A 19553-nucleotide genomic window follows, 5' to 3' on the forward strand; every position below is an offset into this window, starting at 1 on the left:
GTTTGCAAGTGGACTACTCATGTGATGTGATGTGTGAATACCTAGCTCCCTGAGACTCATCACAAGATGGCTGATAAATGAAAAACGTACTTACTTGATCAGTTTATTAATTTTAAGTTATAAAACAAAATATAAGAAAGGTATTATGTAATAAAAAAATTTAAGAGTAATAAAAATCACTGCATCTGGTTGACAATAATTTCATCACGCAAAAGTTGTGGTTGCTAGCGGCGAGTGTCTCGAGCGGTAGACGAAGGAAAGAGAAAGATTGCATGTGCGTGTGGTTTTCGTGGACTCTCTTGCGTTCCTTTAGCAGGGCTAACAACCTGGCAGGTTTACCAGTGAGGGCATCCTGCCAGGTTTGCACGTTTGCTTAGAGGTACCTACTCGTAACCGAGTGACGAGTCACCGCACTATCTTTAAGATGAATGTTGTCATGGAACGTCCAATTTCTTTATGCATTAAGTGACCGGTATAAATTGATATTTGTCAGATGTCTCATTAGTTGCGTAACGTTACAGGTGAAGGCAGTGTGCACCATGGAGGGGGACAAGCTCATCCAGACCCAGAAGGCCTCCGACGGCAAGGTGACCGTCATCACCAGAGAATTCACTCCCACTGAACTCAAAGCTGTAAGTGTCACGAACAACGATATTTTTCCGTGAAATAAAATCAAATGACAGTGTTGTCTCTGTGAATTCTCTCTCCCTGAGTGATATGTGATCAAGTATCCAGCAACAAATGTCAGGTTGTGGTCCTACGGTTAGTGTCGCAGACTCTTGAATCAGAGTTTCTGGGTTTGAACCCACATTACCACAATTTGTTGGAAGTGAAACATGGAGTTGGCAAAAGAAGGATGAAAGTAGACTGAATGCAGTCGAAATGCGATCTCTCAGAAGAATGTGCGACAAAACGATGTATGATAGATGTGCGAATAGTGAAATAAGGAAGGAATGCAAAGCTGAGATAAGCATTATCGATAAAATTAAGAAAGGTGTGTTGAGATGGTTTGGACATGTGGAACGAATGAGTGAGGAAAGAACGGTAAAACAAATTTATGAGACGAATGTTAGTGGGAAAAGAAGCAGAGGAAGACCGAGAAAAACATGGCACGATCAAGTATGCCAAATACTTGAAAGTGGTCAGGTTAGGAGTCGTAACAATCGGCGGGTATGTATGAGGAGATGCATGAACGTGGAAGAGGCGAAGAATGTTTGCAAGGAGTGGTGTGGCGCTCTATTCTCTCTGCCTACCCCTGCGGGGAAGCGGCGTGATGGTTAGTTAGTAGTGTTACCTATTATTAATAATGAGCCGCTTAGGCTCACAGAAATAGTATGAACTTGAAGTATTTTTGTAAATAATAAAAACACAATATTTCTCTTTTAAAAAAAAGTATTTTTCCGCCTCGTATGGATTGGCGATGATTTATTTCTCGACATTTACTCTTGTTGCACTACTCGTAGATAAGTATTTTTCTGTGTGTTGCTCTTTGGAGACGAGCTTGTATTTATAAATTGGCATCAGCTAAATGCGCGATTGTTGTTCATCATGTGTCACGGTCTCATCGTTTGAGACTCCCTCTGTAATTGCAAAAAAAAAACGAGAGTATCTAGAATGAATTTTGGTACTTTTAATAAAAAAAATTACCTAATATCTGGTACAGTCAAAAGTTTCATAATCAAAGGGCATGTATGACTAGATGTATGGATATGAAGGAAGCAAAGAGTGTATGTCAGGACAAAACAGAAGAGTGTGGCGTTCCACTCTGCGGGGAAATTTGATGGTGGTAGTAGTAGCAATAGAAAATATTTTTTACGAAACAAATAAGCTTTGTTTTATCGTACATTAAGTATTCAAAATGTTGTTTATCATTTAAACAAGATTCAAATATGCAAAATCTCAAACAATATATCTGCAAATACTGATCTAGATCGTATAAAAAATAATATTTTCATTTTGAATTAATGCTTTAAAGTAAATTACTATTACTTAAAATCTACTGTGACACTTGTTTCGATGCATTCCGCATCTTTTTGAAACATGTGTCACAGTAGATTTTAAGAAATAGTAGTAAAACATGTTATTTTTTGACATCTCATCAAAGATGAAGAAGAATATGGAAGTCTGGGTATTTACGGGGCTTACGACCGTCATAGGCTGGTTTAAGTGATCACTTTACACACGTGTAACATTCACCAATTCTACCCATTACTGACAACCACACTACTCAAATTCTTGGAAGTTCTATATATATGAACCAATTTAGAAACCTTGTTCATGAATCACTAAAACTTCACTAGAGACATCTATTGGTGAGATGTAAAGAAGCTTTTTACTAAGCAGAAACTCTTATATTAGTATGTGAGATCCGAATCCCGGATTATAATCACACACATGAGAAACGCCAGAAAATACCATTTTCATTTTTATTATTAAGCTTATAATTTGACCAGATAATTTATTTACAACATTTTGAGTGTGTCCAAATACTTGTTCCAGATTTTGTGAACAAGTATTTCGACACACTCAAAATGAAGTAAAACATGAATTTAAAATGGATAAATTTTACCACAAAGTGACTACCGAATGACTTAATGAAATAATATTTTCATTTTATTTCCAGATAATGAGTGTAGATGACATCACCTGCACCAGAATCTACAAAGCTCAATAAGCCATTCCTTCCGCAACATCCATCACAAGCCGTTACATCACCTTTACAGAGGAGCCGATGAATCGTATCCACATTCAAACTGGACCATATGGACTCGGCAGCTTTCATCACATAACTATGACTAAAACCTTATGACTAAAGACTAATTAGTCAAACATTTCCGTCATTACCAGATATCGAACCATTTCAATTTTATTATAACTTAATGTACACAAAAAAATATGTACATTTGCATTCTTATTGCTAAGGAGCAATATCTTACAATCAACCAAAATTTTGTATTTTATTTTTTTTATTTTTAACGTATCCATCACCCGTAACACCAGTGTGATTTGTGTTTGAATGATTACCCGTACTGCTTATATTGTATTTTGATTAAGAATGCATTATTTCCTTATTGTTTATTGCATGCAAAGTATTACGATGATAGTTCTGATACAGAAATGTAATATTTACATTGGATCTTGTGGAGTTTTGCTGCGGTGGATGTTCACATTTATGTATGAAGTCATTTTTTGTAAGCTTTTCTCATTTTTTGATAAAACCAAATAAACTAATATTCATCAGATCTCTTGCTAAATTTTCTTTTATTTACCCTAAAATTCCCTCTTTTTCCTATTTTTTTACATCCTTATTAGTATAGTTTAAACATTGTTGTCGGGCAGTTTTTTCATCAACCCTGACCCTAAATATACTCGGACAGTCTGCTATCCGACCCTCAGTATACTACATAATCATAAATAACCGCAAACGTAATTCTGATCTGGACAATATTTATGCCATCTCGCGCCGTACTAAAAGTAAGAAAATAGAACACTTATAAGCGCCTCCCATTTTATAGTGTCTTCTACATTGTGTTAGTAGACCAACAGTATGTAAAAGACATTTTAAGCGTTTACCGCAAACAATGTGTTAATATAGGCTTTTTATGCATTTGATTATAATTTTATCAACTTGATCTTAAGGATAACTATTTTCTTGAGAACTTGGATTCTTCCAAGTTCCAATATTATTTACATTACTCATACCATCACCATAGTGCAGTGGCCACCAGCAACCATGCACTATGTGTGCTCTATGACACTCAGCTCCATCAAGTTCAGCCTAAAAAACTAGGCTCCATGGCCCAGTTTTTTTAATAAGGATGTAAAAACTTGTCTATACAAAAGCCGAGAAATCTAGTCCAACAGCATAGGGGTGAAACACGCAAAGGAACTGATCACGGGGTACTCGCGGAAATTCACTACAGAGGCTTTAAAGCTTAACAAAAAACAGTTAAGGATCCTAACCTGGGCTTTAACAGGACACTACACACTGAGGAAGCATATGTCGAAAAATTGACTGCATGATTCCGCAGTCTGCTGATTTTGTATGGCAAATAACGAAACAAACACCCATCCACATTCTCTATAATTGTGACGCACTTATTTGCAATTAAATTAAAAAATAGTCACATCCTCGAAGGACCACTACTAGACTTCCAGAAGGTGAAGCTCCTAACACCAAGACAGGTTGTGAGCTACATGCCTCACATAGGTCTTGAGAGTGAGCTATGACACAGAGAGGGTCACAATAGACGTGATAGGACCGAAGTGACACAAGGGATGCAAGATCCCTTGACCTTTTACAAAAAAAAAATTGAATGCAAAAGGTTCTATGGGTTGAATTTTCAAGGGGGTCGGTTGAAAAATGTAAAATGCTTCTGTCATTTGAAATATATACAAAATTGGAAATTTGAGTAATATGATTGTTAACAACATTTTATTCGATTCAATTCAATTCAATTTATTTATTTCAATTAATATATACATTACAAACTATATAAAATTTCGATTGTATAAATTAAAGTAAAATATATGCAAGAACTATTGCTAAAGGTGTAGCAGAATCCCGCTTCGGAAAACTCCTTTAAGACATATGTCTGAAAACATTCATACAACATTCCATGTGGAACAGATCAATATCCAATGAGATATTGTTCAACATAGCGGTAGCTCTTCTTACAGGCATAACCATCGGCAGGTTGGTCCTGTGTTTAGGAATGTGAAACAATCTATGTCGACGCTGTCTTAGGTAACTATCGGGAACATACAGACCAATGTTCCGGATAATTTCAGGGTTATCGATCGATTTATGACAATTATTATATTATATGATGATATTTGGTGTATGATGGGATGAATGGGTACAGTTTTCTCTGTCGGACGTCCCGGGTTAGATTCCCAGAACGGTCAAAATGAAATATGGGGTTTTTCACTGTATTTTTTAAATATCTCTCTGGTCCTGTATCCGAACTGCAGGACTGATCATGTTGCTTTTATATAATTAACGACCAACATAACACTGCATCAATGTGATGTAGTTCCCATTGTGTGCTGATAAGAGTTAAAAGCGTACAACATTAGAAAGGATATAAAGGGTTAATTTTAATCAGACGAGTCATCCTTTATGATTCCTGTTTCAATAACCTTCTGTATCTGTCTTGTGATAAACATTAATATCTTTGTTAAGAAATCATCTTTTAATTCTAATTTTTATGAGATGCTACCAAAGGTACAACTTATCACCTTTCCCCATGTAGTAAAAAATCAACACTACATCAATAATAATGAATAATAATGGATGTATCAAATACTTAGAAAAATAAGAATATTCTCAAAATTGAACGAAAGAATAATAATTCAAAGTCGTATTAATTTTAATAAAGCACACTTATGTTTTACTGAAACATAAAATGAAAGGAACGGATAATAAATAATTTCTCCAATGTCCGAAATATGACGATTATTCCAAAATTTCTTGAAAACCGCGCTTTTAGTGACATCTATTGATAAAAATGTATAACATATTAGTGTCAAACTGTTCATCGCAAGACGTAAGAACCATCATATATTTTCTACTAAACCAAAGATGTCAAAAATGCATTAATTTAGTAATTCTATTCAGATATAACAGATGGCAGTAATATGACGATAGTGCCCAAGGGTTTAGATAAAAAAATAAATACAAAAAGATAATCACAATTTTGATGGCCCACTAAAATAATCCATAATGCAATATTATTAATTTGGTTGAAAATCAAATTTGAGAAGAAAGAGATCATTGAAGAAAATAAAATATAAGAAAATTTCTTCGCATAAAAATATTTTTTACCATACAAATGATAGTAATAATATTTTTTGATAGTTCATATGGTGGCATTTTCGTAAAATACTTGAGATTTCTAGAGAGTTTGAATGGCTTACCGTTAAATACGATATATTACCCAAATATTTCATAGAATAAAATTTTCATGAACATAGTACTAGAAATAAGAATAAAATAAGCCATTTTTGAAAAATATAGAGTCACCAAATTGTAAAATGTACAAGGGGTTGAAAATGTTTGACGAAATTCCGGAATGTGTGAAGAATCAAAAAAGTATGAAAGAATTTAAAAATAATATTTTTGTTTACTGTAAGAAGATGTAAATGTATATTAAGTGAAAAAAAATGTTTGTATGAAATGTAATCTAAGCTAACTAAAGAAATAAAAAATAATAACAAAACCAAACTTTATTCCTGAAAAATTTGGTTGATTTGGGAAACAAAATACCAGGAACAAGGTATTATAAACGCAGGTATAACCTATTTTCTATATAGAAATAATCTTTGGTATACTAAAGATTAATTGAACGTTGGTAGGTGTGCTTTACCCAAATATTTATCGTATTTGATAAATTAATATGCAAATTTATGGCGGTATGACGCGTCGTGCGGCCATTCACTAAGAAATCTGTGCTGAATATGATAAAAATTCCTGTCTCGTATCATTCTACGCGCAATGAACGGGAACGGTATCGGAATGTACAGTTACCGGCAAACCGGCTTCTCTACTACGTTCATGTTATTATTGTATATTGTTCAATAGACGACCTGGCAGGTGTGGTCTACTAACAGCCGAAGGAGCTATTCGGAGTCGGAGGCATGCCAATTAATATTACCTACATCTTGTTCTAAAAATTAACGCAGCGACATACTGTTTCCGGTCCAGCTGATTCTGAATGGCTTGGAAAGTAGTAGTTACCGAAAGTTTTTAAAATTATTATTCATTTTACTTTTTCATTATTTTTTTTACCGTAAAGTTCAAGTTAACTTTGCTTTGGAATGAACATCTGAAATGCAATGAAATGCTTCTATATTGAGGCATTTATCGTCGTTTACCAAATTCAGAATCACCATTGAAAAAGTTGTGTTTGATTCTAATTTGAACACGCGACAATAATTTATGACATTAGATATGTGAGGAAGTATAAATAGTAGTTGTGCAGTATAGACCAAAACGGTGAATTTATTTTAGAATTCTAAACTTGCTTTAACGTAATCGATATTTGAAGCACTAACTTTGTGATTTTCCATTTTACAACTTGCAAGTACGTAAGTAAAATTCGTGTAAATCACACTTTGATTAAATAAAAATAGAACACATACATTCCCCTTTCACAGAATTTCTTAATTATGTAGCTTGAATCATATATTTTTTTAGATAGGGTATTTGGTATCACAGTATTTTCCTCAAATATGATGTACATACTCGTGTTGATTTATCATATATAGTGATTAAAACCAACGTTTTGTTTCTTCAAACGATCTAACACCCTCACGTTGTACCTACACTAATTATTCTCCTGACATTGCCCACAACGCTTAGAGAATTGCACCACACATGACCGAAATATAAATTCCGAATGCGAATATAATAGCTGGCCGAATTATAAAGACGATGGAATAATTCCGTGTTCACTGATTAATTATACATGTCACTTCTTTGTGTCAAATTTTGTTTGGAGAACAAACGAACTCGGCATTTACAACTTCAGGCACATTCTTCAAGTTTTGAATAGCTTTTGGTAATGTGGTGAAAGGCATCACCGTGTCTGCAATAATGATTTAAGCGTTTAATCTTCTGAGAAGCGGGATTTAATGAAATTAACATTATGTACGTTGAAATTGTACGATTATTATTATTACTGTTGTAAAACTACACGCTAGCTTAACCTTCAATTGTATGTTGTTGCATATAAGTTACATAAAGATTATCTCGATGAAACGGATTTAAAATTATGAATGATAACTTTGGATTTCGTGATGGTGATTCGTCACGATGCACAGGAAAATGTCACCTTTGTTGACAATTGTGGACGGATGTATATCTGACTAATATTTTTACAGTTTGTTGTATTCAACAAATATAAAAAATACCTTTATTCGTGAGAAATAAACTAAATTAAACTAATGGTGTAATCTTCTGAACTAATTTATCATCGACATATGAAAAACCTAATTTCAGAACTCAATGATATATTTTTACAAAGTGAAGGCATGTCTGTTGAGCACATACAAAAAAGGACAAACCATATTCTCGCCCCTTGTAAACAACCATCATCCATTTTTTCTATGAATGTATGGCGCTTAAGGTTGCATACGAGTATTCGTGCTAATGTCACTTGGGCAATGCTAATATAATATGTACTAGACCCTTGTGGAAATGCAATATGAACAAAATTAAAAGCAGTATTTTACTAAACGAAAGAAATTAAATGGGTAAAGTTGATTGTTCGAAAAAGAGCAACGGGGTCATTCAAATTATGTAAGCAATTGGTATTTACAATTTCAATGGTAAAAAAAGATTGCAAAACAAAGTTTGAACTTTTGAATGCCCCCTCTCTTTTATTAGAAGGGTCACGTTGTCAGCCCTGAGCGTGCGCGCGTTTCGCGGCTTAGTTCACGCCGCTCCGCGTATGGGAGAGTACGTATTCCATAGAAGTGTTTATTCGGACGCGACCTGTCAAATACGCCTATCGGAACACTTTTTATGCATCATAAACGTCAATAATAATATTAAAAACATCTCTGAAAAATTCGTCGCGGGTGTTCTATATTCCGACAGTGCAATGTGTATTCCCAAAGTGCGTGCAGAGTGATTTATAATAGTTATAAATTAGAGTGATATTGTGAAAACGATCGCCGATTCCGGCCAACTTTACGTTTTGGAAAACCCAACTCTGAAATATCAAAGGTACGAGAATGTGAAGATCATTCGGCTTTCCATACATACATTTTAATATGTTTATTCTCGTCTATTTTCGCTCTCGAGCTGATATTTTCTATTAGCGCAGGTCTATTTTCGAAGAGCACAAATTAGATTAGCGTTCGTTTGGACCGATTATTAGTGTCCTATTGCGCTCGGCGCTCGCAATGACCGCGATGATAGCAATAATCCAAGTTTCACGTAAACAATGTCTTTGTACAATTTCCTCTAAATAGGTTATCACAATATTTAGATCCCGGCGCGGAGGGCCATATCGATTTTTGTTCGGCAGCGTGTCGGGCGATTTCGCGCGACTATTATCTAGTAGCGAGAAATAGGTAGATACTTATCAAAATTACTGACTTTACCCCTTCGATTGAAATTTGCCCCATTCATCATTCAGAGGATTACAAAATATCTCGATTAATGGAATGTTTAAATTCTCGCTTTGCGAAATTAATTGTTGAATATCGGAATTTATTAGTAAAGTTATCGATATATTTATGGAATACTGGAATTTGAAAATTGTCGGAGCACGCATGGGATTTCGCATATAATATATGGTACATACTTCAAATATTAATTAAATTTTGTTGCGCAATCTTACATTACTAGAATTTTCAAATATGTATTGTTCAAATATGCAGTCTGAATGCAGTCGAAATGCGATCCCTCAGACGAATGTGTGGCAAGATGATGTTTGATAGATGTTCGAATGAAATAAGGAAAGAATGCAAGGCTGAGATAAGCATCATCGATAAAATTAAGAAAGGTGTATTAAGATGGTTTGGACACGTGGAACGTATGAGTGAGGAAAGAACGGTTAAACAAATTTATGAGGCGAATGTAGTTGGAAAAAGAAGCTGAGGAAGACCGAGGAAAACTTGGCACAATCAGGTATTTTAAATACTTCAAAGCGGCCGGGTTAGGGTCGTATGTATGAGGAGATGCATAAATGTAGAAGAGGCGAAGAGTGTTTGCAAAGACAGAGTGGTGTGGCGTTCGATTCTCTGCCTACTGCGGGGAGGCGGCGCGATTGTTAGTTAGTTAGTTAAATATATGATGGTTAGGACACGTGGAATGAATGAGTGAGGAAATATCGGTAAAACCAATTTGTGAGGCGAATGTAGCTGGAAAAGGGAGCAGAGGAAGACCGAGACAAATTTGGCACGATCAAGTGTGTCAAATACTTGAAAGCGGTCAGGTTAGGATCCATCTGCTAAACGTAACAGCAACACGTACAGTACTTAACATTACTCATGGCAGACAGCGTGCATCTTGACAGCTACTGCCCTTATTTTGTTTACGATTACATTGTTGTTTCAGACATCTCGAATATTTTCATTGTGTCACAGTCATTGTGAAATGGAACATATTGGAAATACGTACTTTCAATTATCTTTCTTTTCCGTTTAATTAGACTGAGACACAGCTACGCGAGGCTTCGCACAGCTAGTTATAAACATTGACAGTTCGATACTAGGTTTAAAAATTTACTCGGAATTTTTACGAAAATTTCCGAAACCGTCTTTGGATAATAAATCTAGTGGAATATTATTGTATATAATTTATATTTGAAGCACTAACTTTGTGCTGTTCCATTTTATAATTAAAACGTAACTTTGTTCTAAAACCACTTTAAAAAATAAATTTATAATTTATAGTGATTTTAAAACAAAGTAACATTTTAATTATATCATTGTATAATAATAATAAAACCCTTATCCGCACCCCAATGGTGCATAGGGTACTGTGTTATATAAACGCAGTCTTATCTTGATCGCTATAATAAATAAAAGAGCATTTCAAACATTGTATATAAATTCAGCATCTTTTTCTTCATTCTTCAAACTTTCATCCGCATGGAGCATAGGGCGCTGCATCATATAAACGCACAGTTATCTTGATTGTTAGCACATGAAGGAAAGGTGATCAGTCCTCCGCTTCAGGTACCAGTCCATGGCAATATTGAATAAATATTACAGTGAAAAAATCACTTATATTTATTTTACCCCCCTTGGGAATCGAACCCGAGACCTCCAGAACGGTAGCCCAGCGTGCTGACCATTACACTACGGAGGCGGACATCACTGTATACTTATGTATTTTCTTTTATTTAAATTTCGTGGTTTTGTTATTAAAATGACTTTCTCTCCGCGTTTTGTAAACACATTCAATTCAATGTACATATTTTAAATTAAACAATTCAGCCAGTTTGCGTTTCAATACCCATTCAGGCATTCTTTCAAATGACAATAACAAATGGCAAACACAACGACTTCTTCGTTATTTTTTTTTACTGCATTGATAATGTATTTCAATTTGAAAAACGATAAAAACTGGAACTTATTGATAATATCGTTTAAACGTCGGCGTCGATAAGATAGACAGCTTTATCATATTATTGTCATTTCTGTGAATTGTGTAACTGTGACAATTTCGTCAATTTTCAGTTGTGCATGTTTTCGCAATGCCCAGAAAATGTACTATATTCCAGCAAAAGCGGCATATTTTACTTAATATTTACCCGCTACAGGGCAGAAAGTGTTGTTTTTGCATTTTGAAGAAGAGGTATCGTTTCATTATTTTTTTTTAAATATGCCATATATCTTTCAAATGGAAAAAAACCTTCAGGTTTTACCTAAAAAGATCTGTTGTACAGTAAAAAATTCAATAAGTGGCTTGATATTTATTTTTAATACATTGTACTATATTTTTAAACTATAAAAACGTTCCCCTGAGAAAACAAGTTTTTTGATTCATGACGTTCTTGAAAGGAGTGAGCGATGTGTATTTAAAATAATTTATAGATTCAGCGTTCAATTTGTAGAACTCAATTTTAATTTATATATCAAGCACTGTTTTTTTTTTCTTCTTCTTCTTATTATTATAGGCCTTGCGGCCTGTTTTTAAGGGGGATAAGCCTCCTGCGACGTCGATTCCCAGCTATCGACCCATCTCTTTGGTGGTCTGCCCGGGAGTCGTCTACCATGGGGTTGGCCGTACAGTGCGATGTGGGGGAGTCTGGATGGTTCCGTTCTCCTCACATGCGCATACCATCGTCTCATTCGTTGCCTTCCCCACCTAACGACATCTTCGATCTCGCATATTTCCCTGATCCTGGCATTTCTGATTCTATCTCGAAGACTCTTGCCTGTTATGCTTCTCAGAGTCTTCATTTCTGACACATAAGTGCGTTTTTTGACTGATTTTTGAGTCTACTAAATTATAGTTTTTTGTTAAAAACACGTAAAAATAAAAATTATGACATACAACATAGTTCTCAAAGTTTTTTCTTGTTGTTCTTACTTTTCATATTTGTATTTCCGTTTGTTGTTTGGCGGCACTCAATTTTTCTGAAAAATATATTCACTATACTATCGAATTTGTCCGCCTCCGTAGTGTAATAGTCAGCATGCTCGCCTACCGTTTTGGAGGTCCCGGGTTCGATTCCCAGGGGGGTTTAATAAATATAAGTGATTTTTTCACTCTAATATTTATTCAATATTACACTGGACTGGTACCTGAAGTGGAGGGCTGATCACCTTTCCTTCGTGTGTAATCGATCGAGATAACACTGTGTTTATATGAAGCAGTGCCCTATGCACCATTGGGGTGCGGTAAGGGATTTATTATACTATCAAAACTGAAATCTAGACAAATTTAGTTAAAATATTTAATTGTAATATTGAAAATAGGAATTAGGGTTAGGTGGCTGTTATGTGGACTTGGTACAAACTATTGACAAAAAAAAACGATTTCTGGTTTCTGGGATCAGGAAAGGAGTTGTGGAGAAAAATCAATTCCTAAAAAATTAAAATGGCCTATTTAATTGTGACATAATAAATATTACAGAGAGGTAATAGTGACTACATCTGCATTGTGTTGGGAAAAGAAATTGATCTCAACAAGTGTTGTATTGTGATGAAAATATTACGCAACTATTGTATTTAAGTAATGACTTCTTTATAATGGTATGCATTGTCTACAGACAGGGTTGCCACTTGCCACGATTGATACACACATGATTGACAACCACACTAATAATAGTTTTTTTGGAACGCCTAGATAATGGGTGATTTTTTAATAGCTGTGGGAAATTTAAAAAAGAACCACATAAAAATCAGGAAAATGCATAAAGTCTTTATTTGAATCGAAAGTACGGTCCATATAATTTAATGTTTGAAAATTATTTCATTCAAATGTTGACCGCGCCTGAAATGGTCCATTCGCTTAGTCCAATTTTGCATACATTTTCCAACATTTCGGCCGGTATCTCACGAATAAATACTTTAATGTTTTCTTCCAATGCGTCAATCGAAGCGGGCTTGTTAGTATAGACATGAGCTTTCTTAACATAGCCCCACAAAAAAGCGTGTTGGTGGTTTAATGTCCAACAATGTAAATTTGGTGCGAAATTTAGTCACAATGGCCCGAATAGCCGCTTCAGTGGGTCGATCAAACTGACCATAAAATGGAAGAAGCGCGCGATGAATTTTCTTAACAGAGCACGCATTTTGATAGTAAAATTCAATGATTTTCAAGCTTTGTTCGTTTGTAAGACGATTCGTGGTTAAATTATAGACCAAACTGAATATGTTTGACGTGGACACAAAACACGAAACGTTCGTGAGCTGTCAAAATCAGTGTTACCAAAAACAAAATACTTAAAAATCACCCTTTAAATCATTTATCTTATGACACAGTACATATGAGTTCACAACAGTCATCTTTGTTGAATTGAGAAAGCTTTTATTTAGCAGAGACCCTTTGCAAGATCCAAACCTCGGATTATTTTCACATCCTGCGAAACGCCTGAAAACGTGATAATTTTTTTTTGTATGCAGCTTATTATGTGACCAGTCATTTTTATCCACAACATTTTGAGTGCGCCCAAATACTTGTTCACAAATCTGGGGTTTCTCTGTTAATATTTAGTTTAAAATGGTTTTAATGCTAATTATTGTTCTTAAAATAGTGTGTAAATCCATTTATTACTATTTATGTACCTTTTTTATTTTTATTTCTGACTAATGTTTTGTTATGAAAAGTATGCTACAGCTAACTTCAATGAAATGTGGTGATCGTGTGGGTCTAGTTTTAATTTAAACTTTTTTCAACAGTTCGCAAATGTGTCCATTTATGCCACGTTTTGGCTACCCTGCATGTTAGCGACATCCTTGTCGGATTGCGACACCGAATTTTTCGCCAACATAATACACATTATGTTGCATATTTATATTGGCAACACTTTTGCCAGATAAGTAATACCCGATGGCTAATTGAGCCCCTCCCACCCGCGCTTGTATGGTATAAAGTATAAACAATTTGTAAAAATGAGATAACTCGTATTAACGCTGAAACAATCGATAATGATCGCTGTATGAGTATTTTTATTTATTTTATTATGTATGTATAAAATAAGATAAGGCCGACCGTTCATAGCGAAACTAGTGATGTACACGAGATGTAGAATAGTTGCCGGATTAAAAAAAATGTTAAAAAATACAGCAATATCAATCAATAATTGTTATTCATTTTACAATTTTCATCTAATTATTTAAAAAAATTAAGTATCACATGAATTTAAAAATATATATGGTACATAAAAGAACTCATGATAAAAATCTATAAGTAATCGTTGCTTTTTATCGGTTTCAATATTATAATTTTATTTATTTATTTAATATGGTTACAAAAGTTTCTTTTTTAATAAAATATATAAAAATAAAACCCTTATCCGCACCCCAATGGTGCATAGGGCACTGCGTCATATAAACGCAGTGTTATCTTGATCGTTTACACATAAAGGAAAGGTGATCAGCCCTCCGCTTCAGGTACCAGTCCAGGGTAATATTGAATAAATATGACAGTGAAAAAAAAAATCACTTATATTTATTTTACCCCCCTTGGGAATCGAACCCGGGACCTCCAGAACGGTAGCCGAGCGTGCTGACCATTACACTACGGAGGCGGACAAAAAGGCGGACATTCTTTTTTAATGATTCAATTAATTCACTACACATTCCTACTTTTACAAACTTAAAATTGATAACGTAGAACTAAGCTCTTGTGCTTGGAGAGGGCTTGAATATATAACTAACTTACCATCACGCCGCTTTCTCGCAGGGGTAGGCAGAGAAACGCCACATCTTTTTGTCTTTGCAAATATTCTTCGCCCCTTCCACATTCATGCATCTCCTCATACACAGCAGCCGATTATTCCGACTCCTGAATTGACAGCTTTCAAGTATTTGACATGCTCGATCTTGTCAAGTTTTCTTCGGCCTTCCTTTGGTCCTATTTGCAATTACGTTCGCCTTATACATTTGTTTTACCGTTCTTTCCTGACTTGTTCATTCCGCATGTTGAAACCATCTCAACACACCTTAATTCAATCAACCTCTCTTTATTTTACCGATAATACTTATCTCAGTATTGCAATCTTTACTTATTTCATAATTGAACATCATACATCTTTTTGCCGCACATTCGTCTATGGGATCGCATTTCGAGTGCATTTAGTCTACTTTCATCCCTGTTTTTCTATATTTTTCTATTTTTGTTTATTTATTTATGTATTTGTATTATTTCACCTGCTGAAGAATGTTGTATAGAAGGTGTGTGAGAGTGTTGCTAGTGTTGGCAGTGATTGCTGCCACGCTGGGTAGGTAATAGCTGCCTCCTAGATATAACATGCTATTATGTTACGCTGTTATATAGAATTAACTGTCTCGCAGTCAATAGACTGTTCTACACGGCGCACTTGCGATTTCTAAATGGTCTGCAACGTGCCCATTGGCCTGCGACACTCGAAGTGTGGCGCGGGAGGGTCCCGTGCCTCGGATGTCACACAGGTGGTGTTTTAATTGAGAACTGTCACAAGTTGGCAAGCCTGCGCGGCGCGCTGTCGTCAGTGGTGTGCGCAGAGTTTTTAATTAGGGAAGGCAGTAGGGTTGGGTAAGGATATTATTGAAAGCTGTCCCACCGCATTCCCGGATCTTATACAGAGGCATATAGGCTTCCTGACAGACCGCCTCTTGCAAAGCAATTTTTTTAAACTATGTTTTTATTGGAAATGTGAAACAAAATTGTATCCCGATTTTACTTTAAAAAGCTGGCAATATCCCTGTCTGTGTCAATCTAAATAAATACAAGTTTGTAAATCCACCACCAATTTTTATAGGATTACCCCAGTGTAGGCAGTGAAAGGGATTAGTAATTAATCAGTTCAGTTAGTCAGCTAGATCCGAATCCGACCCGACATTGGCCGGTACACAGACGCCTCCTCCGACCAGCACAGCAGACAGACACGGAATAGCGCAAAGACAAGACAAGTTGGGATAAGGCTAGTAGGCACTGATCGTGTTTCTATATGGAACGCGTGTAAACCAGGGTATGCACTGGTTTTCTGCCTATGTGGAATGCACGTCTCTGGCTGTCACAGTCTGTGCTCGCGATGCGTACTTAAGTTTTCAGACAAGACTTTCAATACTACCTTAAATCATAAGTTTATTAAAAAAAAATACAACTATGTAAATACTATATATTTTTTAAAACAATCTTTAATTTTTTTGTAATTTTTAGGGTCTCTTTTTTATAAAATGCAATAAAAAGTCCAATTTGTTTTATAAAACGTCAAATTTAATTTGTTATATTCAAAATGGTTTGTAAATTTCCAATTTAATTTGTAAATGTGGGGATTGACCTCCACATTTCGTCGTAACGTAACATTCGCGGCGAGCATCCGACTTTGGATGGAGCACTCAGTTCGCTGTACTGACTATACGAATGCTCGCATCGTAACGTGTTACGTTACGACGAAATGCTTCCGGTCAGTCACCACCTTAAGGCGTCTAATTTGGTTTATAAACGTCCAATTTGGTTTTTATAACGTCTAATTTGATGTAAAAAATCTGTTAAATCAGCTCATCTCACCCAATTTAGCCGAGATGTCTCATTTTCACATTGTCAAGGTCCGACGGGAAGACCAGAGCTTCTGTATCGGATCCTGGAACGTAGCTGGAAGCCTCCAATGTCCAGTCACGGTGTGGCTATCCCGTGCATAGCCAGCTTGAACCTGGAGTATTTTGACTTTGTAGCTTTCTCGGCGGTGCCCGCGTAGGAAAAGTTTGAGTGCGCGTTTCGTAACCTTTTCACTCTGGTGTTGGCAATTCATTTCCTTTTCACAAGCGGCATTTTCTCGGTATACCTTACCCACGATGCCACGAAGTTCACCCGTACCCACTGACGGTAAGCCGGCATTCGGTAAACGCGGAAGTCGGCGTAAATAACGTAATAACTCGAATTCATACTTCATACGATGCTTATAATTTTCCCATGTAAACGCAGTGTTATCACATGAAGGAAAGGTGATAAGCCCTCCGCTTCAGGTACCAGTCCAGGGTAATATTGAATAAATATTAGAGTGAAAAATCGCATATATTTATTTGACTACCCCTAGGAATCGAATCCGGGACCTCCAGTACGGTAGCCCCTCGGCTACACTACGGAGACGGACATATATCATAAATAAAATAATCATAAATTAAAGATTTCATATTTTAGTTATCACAAACCATTAATATCGGCAGTGGCGTGCACAGAGAATTCATTAGGGGTAGGTAGTATAGTAAGCTAGGTACTGGCTGCGTTTTTAATTGTCACGGGGTTAGGATAGGTACTGCTTTTCTGTCTATGGAAGGCACGCCTCTGAATGACCATTATTACCAATTGAAGCACTAATCAATGACAGTATAAATATTGAATAAGCACAACATTTATATTGAAAATTTTATATTGTTGTATTTATTTTGAGATGATCTCTCTTTCTTTCTAAATATTTTTTGGTGTAAGCACCAAATCTCTCTTATTCTTTATTTTTTAAGAAGTTTCATTTCTATCGCGTGTGCAGTGCTGCACGCGCCATTTGTGTAGACTTTTCGTCGCAAGGTCACGTTTTAAAGGCAACGGTAAACACGCGAAAAACTGACACGTGTTATCTGGTAGTCGGTAGCCGGCAGGGTGAGTTGGCCTGGCATATAACATGATCATGAGCAGGTCACGACTGGCGTGTCTCGACCTGCGGGCAGGTTGGGTAATACGTCATCACGGCCGGGAACACGTGACCGAATGGTTAATCTTAATTGGCCGGTTTGTCATTGTTTCACTGGCGGGGAAGGTGCCCATTAGTCATGTTTCGACGTTGTACTTCGAAAAGTGACAACGTGCGAAAAATAATGTTTAAATATTTTTATGAGGCGAATTCGATTCAATTATATTTATTCAATAATTAATAAATACATTACAAACTAACATTTAAGGCGTATACATTGAAAAAACAAATTAAAAAGTAAGCAAGAAGACTCTTGTTAAATGTGTAGAAGAATCCCGCTTCGGAAAACTCCTTCGGACACATGGAACAGATCAATATCCAATGTGATATTGTTCAACATAGCGGTAGCTCTTCCTACAGGCATAACCATCGGCAGGTTGGTCCTGTGTATAGGAATGTGAAACAATCTATGCTGACGCTGTCTTAGGTAGCGAATGTGGTTGGTAATAGAAGCGGAGGAAGACCGAGGAAAAGTTGGCACGATCAAGTATTTCGAATACTTCAGATCAGGAGTCGGAATAATCGGCGGGTGTGTATGGAGAGATGCATGAATGCGAAAGAGGCGATGATTGTTCGCTTACAAAAAAGGCTTCAGCAATTTTTGCATATATACGAGTAGATATACATAACATATGGAATGTTAGAAACACCTGTTTTTTTATTACTCATTATGGTAAATGTATTTAGGTAACTGGTAACTGTAAAATTTCCAAATAAATAAAATAAAAATAAAATCGCAAAACAAAAACTGGCATATATTCCTTTTCGCAGGAATCGCCATCACTACCGACATCTGTGAAATTTTCCATAAAATAGATGAACGGAACATTCGCCATTTTTCAAATCGATTTTTTTTCCAGATACAGACATGTTCAACTTCATGAAGAAGGCGGGGGTCGTGGTGGGGGGCGGGGAGGAGGAGGACAAGGAGAGGAGGAAGAAAGAGAAGAAAGAGAGGAAGGATAAAATGAAGAGAGACAGAGGATCAATGTCCGCCGAGGAACTGCTCCGGATAGACGAGGTAAGAGAAATCCACTCTTAAATGATTTCATTGAATTATTCATTTATTTTACAACATTTTGAGTGTGTCCAAATACTTGTTCAACTTTTTCACGTTCATCTCACCAATAGATGTCTCTAGTGAAGTTCTAGTGATTCAAGAATAATGTTTCAAAATTTGTTCATATATATAGAACTTCTAAGAATTTTAATAGTGTGGTTGTCAATAATGGGTAGAATTTGTGAATGTTGCACGTGTGTAAAGTGATCACTTAAACCAGCCTATGACGGTCGTCAGCCCCGTAAATGCCCAGACTTCCATATTCTTCTTCATCTTTGATGAGAAAATTATTTATTTTATTTTATTATACAAACATCTGTTTATCGTTATAATTGATCATCAAAAATGAAAATTAAATATCATGATATAACTAACTAACCATCACGCCGCTTAGCCGCAGGGGCAGGCAGAGAGAATAGAACGCCACACCACTCTGTCTTTGCAAACATTCTTCGCCTCTTCCACGTTCATGCATCTCCTCATACATACCCGCCGATTGTTTCGACTCATAACATGACCGCTTTCAAGTATTTGGCATACCTGATCGTGCCTAGTTTTTCTCGGTCTTTCTCTGCTCATCTTTCCAATTACATTCGCCTCATAAATTTGTTTTACCGTTCTTTCCTCACTCATTC

The 19553-nt window shown here is 35.9% G+C and overlaps 2 protein-coding genes across 6 annotated transcripts in view; both read left to right on the forward strand.

Annotated features, from left to right (window-relative positions):
- fabp (fatty acid binding protein) overlaps window positions 1-3254 on the forward strand; it is a 29835-nt gene extending 26581 nt beyond the window's left edge. For 3 of the 5 annotated variants that reach the window (XM_088256440.1, XM_088256441.1, XM_088256443.1), the window contains exons 3-4: window positions 522-632; window positions 2624-3254. In XM_088256440.1, the coding sequence (XP_088112566.1) occupies window positions 522-632; window positions 2624-2674 (162 nt within the window). In that variant the 3' untranslated portion in view covers window positions 2675-3254. Of the gene's footprint in view, window positions 1-521; window positions 2080-2537 lie in introns of all 5 variants that reach the window. The other 2 variants (XR_015837229.1, XR_015837230.1) reach the window with 1 other exon arrangement.
- A 5180-nt stretch (window positions 3255-8434) lies between these two features.
- Mhcl (Myosin heavy chain-like) overlaps window positions 8435-19553 on the forward strand; it is a 186636-nt gene continuing 175517 nt past the window's right edge. The window contains exons 1-2 of the mRNA XM_088256444.1: window positions 8435-8731; window positions 18719-18879. Of these exons, the coding sequence (XP_088112570.1) occupies window positions 18727-18879 (153 nt within the window). The 5' untranslated portion in view covers window positions 8435-8731; window positions 18719-18726. The remainder of the gene's footprint in view (window positions 8732-18718; window positions 18880-19553) is intronic.

The sequence above is a fragment of the Brachycentrus maculatus genome, unplaced genomic scaffold (genome assembly GCF_059751285.1).
Source record: "Brachycentrus maculatus isolate JH-2025_06_01 unplaced genomic scaffold, ASM5975128v1 h1tg000061l, whole genome shotgun sequence".
NCBI classification, from domain to species: Eukaryota; Metazoa; Arthropoda; class Insecta; order Trichoptera; family Brachycentridae; genus Brachycentrus; species Brachycentrus maculatus.